General features: G+C 41.6%; 1 protein-coding gene across 1 annotated transcript in view; it reads right to left on the reverse strand.

Annotated features, from left to right (window-relative positions):
- Nucleotides 1-11,389, reverse strand: part of PIEZO2 (piezo type mechanosensitive ion channel component 2) — a 340,562-nt gene that overhangs the window by 48,334 nt on the left and 280,839 nt on the right. Inside the window, exons 29-32 of the mRNA XM_007463290.1 lie at nucleotides 10,659-10,748; nucleotides 8,418-8,539; nucleotides 7,413-7,484; nucleotides 3,119-3,225 (exon numbers count right to left, since the gene is read on the reverse strand). Coding sequence (XP_007463352.1) covers nucleotides 3,119-3,225; nucleotides 7,413-7,484; nucleotides 8,418-8,539; nucleotides 10,659-10,748 — 391 coding nt within the window. The remainder of the gene's footprint in view (nucleotides 1-3,118; nucleotides 3,226-7,412; nucleotides 7,485-8,417; nucleotides 8,540-10,658; nucleotides 10,749-11,389) is intronic.

The raw sequence follows: 11,389 nt of genomic DNA on the forward strand, positions 1-11,389 counted from the left end.
TGGTGCTACGTGTGGTCCTTAAATGATTGATCCTGTTGGTGCTTTCTCATTGAGATGAGAGTTTGGATCATGCAAATAAGGGGAAAGGAGGGACGGAGAAACTATTATGACAAGTCCTCATTTGCAGGTAAATGATCTCTATGTCGATGTTTGGAAATACAAATATTTTACAGTTCCAGGAACATCGGACAGAGGATCAGGCCAACTGTTTCAGGAAAAAGTTGATAATGAAGGAGGCAGAGGAAACATCCCAATTCTTACAGAGTTGAGACACTAAGTTTCGTTCTGAAACATCTCAATTCTAAAGCCACAGAGGTAACTATCACCCACTGTCATGGTGTCTCTGGAGAACAGACACACGCATGCTAATCCCAAGCAGAGAAACACATGAAAATGTGCATAAATAACGTCCGGCTTCTCCAACTGCTGCTGCCACTAGCCCAACTTCATCTCAGACTCTACCCTAAGTGATTTCACTGTAAATGTTAGGGAAATGGGATTCCTTTGACTGAAAACTTCTTATGCAAAATACATTTAATTTTTGAAACAGGAGAGAACTTTATGGAAGTGTAGATCTTTAACTGAAATTGGTTGTTTTCTAAAATGTTCTTTAATTCAGTTGTAATCCAGACCTTTCTTTCTGTTGCCAGTAACAATTATTTTTTTTTTTTTACAGTAAGATGGGGGATAATCACATTGCAGTCTTTCATATAAATTCTTAAATATGAATGGAGAGACTCATAGTGCCGTCATAAAAGGGGAGAGGAAAAGAAACCCAGGGAAGTGGCAACAGGGAATATTAAACTAAAAGTCAGAATCCTGGCATTTTAAAAAGGGAAGGAGCCCAGAGGTCGAGACCCTGCTACTCAAGGCAAACCAGCATTTACACTTCACCTGGGAGCTTGAGAAAAACATAGAATTTCAGGTCCCACTGGACCTGCTGAAGCTAAATAACCTGCACTTAAATAAGACCCCCAGGTGAAAGATGAGAAGCAAAGGTCTCCCTCGCTATCTAAACCCGGGAGGAACATTTTATTAGTTCAAGTGCTTACTCCAGATTAAGGCAGGAGAAATGGCTTTCTATAAAGTACAAGAATAGCGATTCATTATTTATGATTTCCAGTAACTTAGTGACCACAGCATAGGTAGCTGGATACTTTCTGTTGTGCAGTGGGTGAATTAACAAATAACTGTAACAGTTTATTCAGCAGCATCCCTGACGACATGGAGTGTGGCGGCTGCATAGACCATCCACGGCAGCTCAGCCCAGTGAAGAGAGATGCTGAACGCAGGGCAGAAGGTGCCAGAAGAGTCCAGTTTAGGAAGATGGAGGCTTAAAAGGGAGCCAGAAAGGAGATGGAGCAAAATGAGTCTTTTGTTACTGATTCCTAATTTTACCAGCTTTCTGAGAAAAATGATCATACTTTGACACATCATATCTGATGCATGCAACCAGATGTGACCTTTTAACATGAGATGTGACTTAGGCGAAACTACGAGAAGGCGAGAAATTAGATCTGTATCTGCATTTTCTCTTTCTATTTTTTTAATCGGCTCTGATGCCCACCGAAAAGCACATAATAAGAAATTTGTCTTCTCAGAACAGTTTTTGGAAAAGTTTGCCTAATATTTTAAATTCTTCTAATTCCTTCATCATACGATGTATAGAACAGGGAAAACACAGATGTGGAGCAACGGGATCTGCTCGTCTAAAGGTCTACAGAGCGGAGGGCCACACACCACACATCAGTAAAACATCAAATACCTTTGCAGCTCTGATTAAATACTGAAGAATAGTTTTGGGAAGTTTAATGACAGACTTTGGCAAGGCTAAAATGGCTGACGCAAACTTCCCAATAGCTCTCTACAAAGAAGGACAAAGCAAGAGTAATTAGTAGAAAAAACCAAAAACTGATCATTTAATATATGACATTGGTATGAGTTTGTCTCTATAATTACATCGACTAGGTTAAAACGTGCTCATCACTGAATGTGGAATAAAATATACCCTGCTTGTAGGTTAGGAATAAAGAAAATAGCCTATCATTCATGTAATCTGTAAAAATGGTGAAGACGGTCATGTTCTCTCCTCTGCTGCATGATGAGTGATGGTTAGAAGAAAACTCGTTGGAATAAAAATAAACAAGTCAAGTTATTAGTATTCGATAAGCCAGCTACAGACATGCACACAGACACTGTCATCAAGAAACACACACAGGAGGCAATGGGGCCGGTGACAAAGCATCAAAGCAAGGTGTCCCGGTGAATAATTTAGTTCTTCAATTTCACTGGGAAGACAGGGGTGGAGATAACCTGCCAGCTTGGAAAGACCTGGCCAGCAAGCTGACGATGGCCTTCTCACGGACACATCATGAGCCTGGATGGACGTCCTTCTGTGTGCCCTGTAGTCTAACAAATGGGAAAGAAGAGTCCTGTATACGCTCCTTTGTAACAGAAATCTATACCAAGTTTTCATCCCATAGGTAACTCTACTGACAAGCCCACAACTTTAACAAGCACTATACATTCACTGGATACACGATACTAGGCTGGTGAGTCATATCACCAAGAATGATACAGCAGGCTCTGAAAGAGAAAGGCAGTTAAGCTGAGAACGTCAAAACCGGGCTGGAGGTTTTCATGATTTTAATACATTCTAAAATCTTTAGCAATACAAATGGAACTGATCTTCAAAATTTGAAGTAACACTGAAATGACCGTTTATTTTCACAACAAAGCAGGGATTTTATTTTCATGGTCAACTATTTCACCTATGGAACTAGAAGTCCACTCAAACAATCCAAAGCAATGCCAGCAAAAGAAAATTCACCCAAGGAAGCCTTATTTTTGTTAGAGCATCAGAATTTTTTTTTTTTTTGGATGCAAATGAACGAAGACCTGGCTGGACCAGTGCTCTTGTAGGAACTCTTGCAGTAATGATGGCAACGCTGACAGCAAGCAGCAGGATGGGACACAGTATTTCAGATGTAAATCAGACGCTTCTGGGAGCTACAGCATATGAACACGGCCGAAGAAATCTAGGCCTGCAATCAAGGTCTGTAAAAAAGAAAATCTCTTCAACTAGCAAAGACCGTGATTCCCTCATCCCCGTAATTACCTGGAAAGCTGACCTTCGTGGAAGCTCTTCATCCTCCTTTTTTAATTCTTCCTCTTCCTCCTCTTCACTGTCCGTTTCAAACAAATAATAATCTCCACTCCTGACCACTAAGCAAAACAAAATATTTACTTATTTCTTGGAAGAGATATGAGATAACTGGGGGCGTATGAATGAAATGCCCCCAAAGACACACAAATTGTCCTTCAAAGGACCACAGCAAGAGACGTTGGTGGGGTAGAGGAAACAGGAGATGAGGGGGTGCTATGTGGTCTGCAGAGCACCAGGCCTCGTCCAGGCCTCCGAGGAGACCTGGCCGCTGCTGCATTCATCTGGCGTTTTCTTCCTTTATCATAGCAAATTGTACACAGATGCACCAGATCAACTCTGCAGCGACCGGTTTTGTTACCAAGATGGCCAAAGGACTGAAAACTATTATCGTGTCACAATTCAGCACTTTGGGGCCTGTAGGCAAGGCCAAAGTGAAGCAGAGGCTTTGCTGTTGTCTGAATGGGTCCAGACTGCTGTAGCAAAGCTAATCAGGATGACTCAGGAGCAAGAATCAGTGTCACCAGCCTTCTCCTTCACTTTATACTGTGCAGACATGGGGCCGTAACACAGATGGCAAAGACATTTGAAAGAGTTTTTTAAAAAAATCACACATTGTCATGAGGAACAAATGGGCAGGTAACGTCAAAAAAAGAGCACCACCACCACACTCTGGCTGTTTCTACACCTAGAATGGGACAGATGGAGGTCCGGCAGACATGGTCCACACAGTTTAGCGCTGTGAGGCTTCTGGTCAACCAGGAGCCCTCAGTCACTTACTGAAATTTGAGGAGAGTTGTGCCGACCATAAGACCCAAAGCACAAACAGTATGGATCGTCCTTGCCTTGCCTGACATTGTCCCTACCAGGACATACTCTGCTGTCTTAAGCACGGGAGCAGAGAGAGCTGAAATGTTCAGAGAGTTGAAGAAGTTTGAGAATGGAATCTTTATCAATTTGATCATTACTTTATCAGAGAGAAGAGACCCAGCATGTGCATTTCTGATGCTACAAGAACTGCACCATCATTGCAGGAAAACATATTCATATTTTCAAGCTATATTTGTGTTTTCAAATGCTGAGGCGTCTTTTGGATGACATCATGTGATGTCTTTATTTATCTTTTGGACTTATCTGTTGTAAGGTCATGGGGAACCTTGGCTTGTTGAAAATTAGTTGCTTGAATATCACTAAACACAACAGTGAATAATTTTGCCCAGATTTCAGACAAATCTGAAGCCTCCATCGTGAAGATGCAGTGTGAATGAATTGGGCCTTATATCCTTGAACAGAAGCCCTGTAATTTGTTATTTTTATTTTGAAGAAAGAACCAGGCCCAGAGGACTGGGCCTAAGCCTGAGGAAATAAACGCAATTCAAAATAAGGTAAGAATAAGCAAGAACAAACCAAAGTCACAGCATTCTGTTGGACAGTGAGGGTGACCATGAAAGTAATGCTTCAGATAAGCTCAGAGATTTGAGGGAAAGTCACATGGACTTGACGTCACGTGGTCATTTGGTAAAAACCAAGATTTCCAATATTGAACATTTTACCCTCATTATAGGCTCTAAAATCAACGACAGCTTCAATTGTATTCAATCATACCTTCAATAACTTTTTTTCATGTGGATACTGAATCCAAACATTTTTCATCACAAACAGTCATAACACTAATTTTTATTATTTGAAAAATGTTGCCAATTTGTATGTGACAAGTACAATTAACACATCAAAAAAAGAAGGAAGTATTTTAAAAGTCTCCAATTCCTTTATAAATTGTTATTGAAATAAAACTAGGAAATAGAGAATATTTTCTGAATTTCTATCTGCTAAGAATAAGTAGAGAAGCTCTTATATATACGTTTCTGGGTTCTGATAGCTATCCTGCCCCAGCCTGGGTCCATATATGTACCATGAATGCTGATGCTGACAGCTGAGTGTGAAAATGACTTTTAAGATCCCACCACCTGTATCCCAGAGGAACTTGGCCCTTTATTTCAGATATTTGACAGTAAAGTGACGCTTGGCACTGACTTAGGCTGTACAGAATTGACACGGAGACCCACTACACGAGGATGGAAGGTATCATTGAACAGCAATGATGCAATGGTTTGTGTGCACATAGATATGGAACTGAGAGGGTGTCCCCTACAGACCATGTTAAGCATCTCAGATGCTTACCGATAATATGAACAACGTAACAGCATTATTACGTCGTCAATGGGTTTACACAAGGGCACTCCAAAGACACTTATTCTTACACTTGGCACCTCTAAGGAATATTTAAAAGCCCAGTGACTCAAGAGATCAGAAAAAGGGCTTTTATTCAATAAAGTGCTTCCAGGCAAGTTCTGGAAATCGTCACAGTCTACAAAATAAACCTCATGTCAATTCCTTTCCTTTCCTCACCAGCTTGTAAGAAGGAATATGTTTTGTAGAAAAATTTTAACGCCACAGTCAGACTCTGATTCCAAACTATGAGTGGCACACATCCCAGCATTATTGCACTGGAAGTCTTGTAACAGGCACAGGTAGTGTAATACCAGCCTTCAAGAACTTGATATAATGAGGGTGAAATGAATCAGAAAATCTAAAGTCAATAACCTTCAGAAGAAGTTCTTTCAAGGATAACCAACTCATAAGGTGAGGATCAAAGACCATATCCAATTCCTTCCAAAATGCAATGTTTACATGGGCAAAGGAAAGAACCACAATGATTGCAGTAGGAATGTAACCCCGGAAGAAAGGACAAAACATCAGTATGACACCATTTTGAAATGGATAGGTCTCTCTAAATTAGCAAAGGGCCCTTTAAAACAGAAAGATCGGCACAGTTTACTTGTGACTTGATAGAAATCGGCACACGGCATCTGCACTACGCGACTGTTAGCATGACTGACACGCCAGTGGACCATAAGAGTCACGCGGAATTTCAACTTGAATCTTTCTTTGCCTTTTGACTTGAGCAGCAAATAAAATGAAACTCTTTAGAACTCATGGATTTTTTTTTTTATACCATAATGCTAACATTCACTATTTGGGATTACATTTGATTACATCCAGGAATCCTGAGCAAATTTTGAATATCACTTCCTCAAATGGGCTTGCTGATTTTAGGAAATTATTTCTTGGGTGAAAGGCCAATGCCAGATCTAAATGACAGTAAGAATTAGGGGAGGGAAAGGATTCTGATCTACGTGATTTTCTAGTGATTCTGAATATCACCCTGCTGGTGTTACGGACCTTGGTGATATTACTTGTATGATTACATTAGCTACAGTAATCGAGACATAATATAAGACTCAAAAGGCTGAAGACATTTTGAGTAATTTGCGAGATAATTAATAATTATTCAATATTCTAACAAATTCAAGGAGGGCCAGATTGAAATGGATCATTCCATTAGAATACCATCGCCAATATTGAGTGCTGTGTCCTTTGCTAAGCGGAGCAGATAAAGCCACTGAGTTCCATGATTCCTCATCCATTTTTTTTTTTTTTTCTTGTGATCAGCGGGGTAATGCTCCAATTCTGTGTGGCTATGAAGCTCTGCTTTTCCAAAACCATCTTCTGACTTTGCTCCGAATTGCTCCTGGCTGAGCTGCGGGTGCCTCTGAGGCCAGCCACGTGTTGGGCACTGAATTTAAAGTGTAGTTTTAGAGCTGTTTTGAAACTGGGAAGGAGGCGGGGTGAGAAAGTAAATGTGTTTTAAGGTGTCCTCATCTTTATGTTTAATAAATTGCCCAGAAATTTTACATGCAAATGGAATCAAAGCTCTGGGAATGGGGCGGTGGGGGGGAGGGCGTTGGTGCTCGTTGGCATTCACGTCAAGTGCCTTACAAAGAGGGTCACGGACACTCCGAATACAGCGGTTCTCCTTAAAGCAGAGCCCCAGGAAGAGCTGAAACTCATTTTTAAGAAGGGTTTACAGCCATGAAACAAATACATCTCAGCAGAGCTCTGGACCTCAGAATTGGATAACACAGTAATCAACCCCTCTTCCCTTTCTGAGCCTGTAAGTGGTACTTGGGAGCACGTAAGCCACAGGGTAATCAGCTGATTGCTCTGGACGATTCCATCTGTCGGGCTCAGAGACCCACAGAGATCACATTTCCTACCCTCTGACCCCCTATCAAGTCACAAGCATCAAACCATGCATGGAACACACAGGTCATGGGGACGCCTGAATTCTGGTCAAGGATATAAGGGTTAGAATCGATGAAATTGTAAGAGGATCAAGAAAACCTACTGGAAGCATGATCAACCCAAGGCCGCCACCACTGCTTTTTTTTGCCCTTGGCTTTCTGTTTGTCTGCTTCTCCTAAAATAAAATATGTCCAAATATTAATTCTTAGAAAGTGAGAAAACAAACTTTGAAAACCACGCTTTAACAACTCAATTGTCAAAATCTAGACAAGTTGCAAAAGTACATCAGAAGTCAGGAAAAGAAACTCTACTGAATCTGAAAAGTTTACATGGGTCAGCAGCCGATTTCACCGAATATCGAATACCGATATTCAGTATTCTATTAACATAATGCCACATTTTCACTTTCTCTCTAGGAATTGAGGGCATATGAAGAAATACAATAATGAAGGGGTTATCTGTCAAAAATGCACCTAACAGTAAATTTTCCATGGAATTAACAGAAAAGAAGCATCACCCAAATATTATAGAACAATTTAGTGGCAAATAATTTGTTAAAATGCATAATTCCAATAACCGGAAATTTCTCTTGTGATCATTTTAATGCATGGTTGGAAAAATATCAATTTACTGTTGATAAATAGATATTATGCACTGGCAGAATACCATGCATTGTTTCCCTACTCCCTTCAAACAGAAAACCACCATGCAAACATCTTTAAAAAGAACTTTTAAACTTAATTGGATATAACAAATCTATAATTAGATATAATAAATATGTATTTCATCTTAAGTTTCATTGGAACAGACCATAATTGAATGATATCTTAACTACTATTATTCAGAGACCTACATATTTAATTTTTGTATAAAGTCGTCTTGCTGAACTGGGGGATACTTGTAAAGTCATAGACTCATTAAATATGTACTTTATGAAACAAACAAACACATCCCACTCACAATGGGAACATAAAACTTGCTGAGTTTAAAAGATACATTGATAAAACTGGCAGAATGAAAAGTAACATTATTTCACAACCCTGCCCAATATCATGCTTCTATTCAACATCAAGGTACTCTGGGCTAAGAAGGAAATGTTTCAACATACTTTCATCATCCTCTTCAGAGAGTTTTTGGATGTCCTGGCCTTCCCCTGACTCCTGAGTCAAGCTCAGCATCCTCTCCTTACCCTTTTTGTATTTCTGTTGCCTGGCCTTGATGCGATCCATCCTGTACAACAAAACAGCAGCAGCAATGCCAAGAACACACCCACAGTTACCTGTACACTTTTATGCAAACAGCTAAAGTCATGGACAAAGCGGTCAACATTTGGGACTTGCGGATGGTTACTTATTAGCGACACATGTCTCCTTGGTTCTTTTTTATACCCATGTTATTTTGCACTACACAGATGCTAGCTCAATCATATGATCAACAGTAATTATGCTAAATACTTTAAGTCCACTTATACCTTGTACCAAAGCCATTCTGAACACAGCAAATTATGAAATATAAATCCTTTATTCTCCCAGGTTTTGCATTCTTATCTTTTTCGATACTAACTGTCTGCCTCACATAGTTGTCGTGAAGGTCAGGTGAAAAGATGTATGCGCGTGAGAACTGTTTTGTAAATAGGAAGTTGCTCCTCAAATGTTCTCAAGTGTTCTATCAGACCCTACGGCTCTTCTCCATGTCAAATCTAATCTCTTATTGGATCTGGAAAAATGCTGAATTGCAGCTTTTTGTCTGTTTATTCAGGAAGTCTATTCAGAAACCGCAATGCTGAGCTTTTTCTCCCACATCTGCCCTCGTGAAAGGTTTCATTTCTTTATTTAGTTTCTTAAAATTCTGAGTGTATTGCCCAAGTTTTTAAACTGATTTAAGTGACGTTTCTGTTTGGGGCAGCTTAAATAATATTTTCGGTTTGTCTTTTGCAATGATCACTGCCTTCATTCTTTTTTATTCTGACCTCTCACTTGAGAGGATGCATTCTTAAACAAATGGAAAAATCCAGTGACATGAATTATAGTAACGGGTCTCACTTACGGGAAATTCGGAACACACTCTACGTGTGGGTTCAAATTTGTTATTTCTCTACACCTGATTTAGACAGCTAGAAACAACAATAGTAATCGTTATACCATACTGTATTTTCATTATATATAGTTTTACGTAACTCATATCTTTGATTGTGAAAATAACCGGGCCATGGAATAGTGTAATTTTTACTGGCAAATATTTTTGCACAGGGAAAGAAGCTGGAACATGAGGTCAGGATGGAATGAGGTAGTCCTAGCAAACTCAGGGAATTTTCCTGGTGGGCTGACAGAGTATCTACATTTCCTTAGAGAAAGTGGCTAGGTTTTGAATTCTATGGCCATCAGCTGTTAAATCTGGCCCCAAACATGTGAGGCACTAGCAATCCTCAGAGGTTCCACTTACCGCTAACAATTTCACTCTAAGAGAATAATTATTTTCAGTGGGCTAATTAAAAAAATAAAGAAAGAAAGAATTCTCAGATCTCCTGGGTGGAGTCCGTCCATTACTTGAGTTCTCCAGAATGGTGTGGTGGGAAAGGAGGCCTTGACCTGGATACAGGGAAATTCGGGGTGTATTTCTAGTACTGTCTCTGGTTAGTTGTGGATTTTTTTTTTTTTAATCCGGTACGCGGGCCTCTCACTGTTGTGGCCCCTCCCGTTGCGGAGCACAGGCTCCGGACGCGCAGGCTCAGCGGCCATGGCTCACAGCCCCAGCCGCTCCGCGGCATGTGGGATCTTCCCGGACCGGGGCACGAACCCGTGTCCCCTGCATCGGCAGGTGGACTCTCAACCACTGCACCACCGGGGAAGCCCTAGTTGTGGATTTTAAGTCATCTATTTCATGGGTCATCAGTTCCTTCCCAAACAGACTGGATTACATTATCTCTAAAGATCCTTCCAAAGTGAGAACTCTGTATTTGTTCACTTAACCCACAGATATGATGGACTTCAAGTGAGTATTACTGGGAACGACCCGGTCTCATTCATTAACTGTTTAATCTTCACCAATACTCAGGTAGAACTGTGAGTCCTAATTTAAAAATGGAAACTGGAATTCAGAGAATTCGACAGACCTGCCCAAGGCTCCAGAGTAAGCGTCTGAACTAGGACTGCCCATGGCGGCCCCCTTCCCCCCACCCCGATGCCCTCCTCCTTTGGACCATTTCCATTTCAGTCAACACCCAGAGCAAACACCTGGGCAGTTGTGAAAGTTACCACAGGTGGATTCCTCAGGTCTTGGGGCCCCCTGGGAGCTGAGAGCTGGCAGAATGGGACCAGGCAAACCCCAAATAAAAGGAAAGCATCCTTACTGCCTCTTAAGCTGGTCCATTGACTTTTTCTCTTCCTCAATTCTTGCCTTTACAGCCTTTACAATCGTGGCCTGGAAAAGTTCAGCCCCCCTAAAAGAAAGTCAGAAACATGGAACAAGTGAGCATTTTTATCGGTGTTACCCACCTTCCCCTGACAACGGTTACTAAGGGCTAGAAAACATTTCTTTGGGGGCAGCTGCCTGGCTGGGAGTGGGAGTCCCTTCCCTGTGGATGGACACGCACCGCCTCCTGCCTCCCCTGGGGGGAGGGGCTGCTCACAACGCTGCGGATAAGAGAAAAGAAAACGGTGTGTGTTTTCTGAGATTGTCAAGGCCTCCTCAAGCCTCTTACAGCCTGTCCCCCTGACCTGCCCTCATTATGGTCGTCCCATGAGGGGACATTTAAGGAGGGGTGAGTTCAGGATCATTTTCTACTCAGTAAGCAGGAAAGGGCATGGAGCAAGCTGGGGCTTCGTGAGGGGAAATGCAATGGGATGGGCCGTCCAGCCCCTTCCCTTTGATTATCCTCCTCCTGTCCTTCCATTCCCTTCTGTTCCTTCTCACTCTTCAAGCCACTTCCAGGTCCCCTAGAGCTCATCAACTTCTCAGGATCCTCAGCTCTGTCCCATTGGGGTCCATCCCATCAGTCTGGCAAATCCCAAGTCTGCGGGAGCCCGTTGCGATGCCGGTCCCGGTCCCGTGCTGCCTGATGACGGGGCGTCGGCGGTGCAG

Source organism: Lipotes vexillifer, unplaced genomic scaffold (assembly GCF_000442215.2).
Source record: "Lipotes vexillifer unplaced genomic scaffold, Lipotes_vexillifer_v1.1 scaffold848, whole genome shotgun sequence".
In the NCBI taxonomy this organism is placed as follows: domain Eukaryota; kingdom Metazoa; phylum Chordata; class Mammalia; order Artiodactyla; family Lipotidae; genus Lipotes; species Lipotes vexillifer.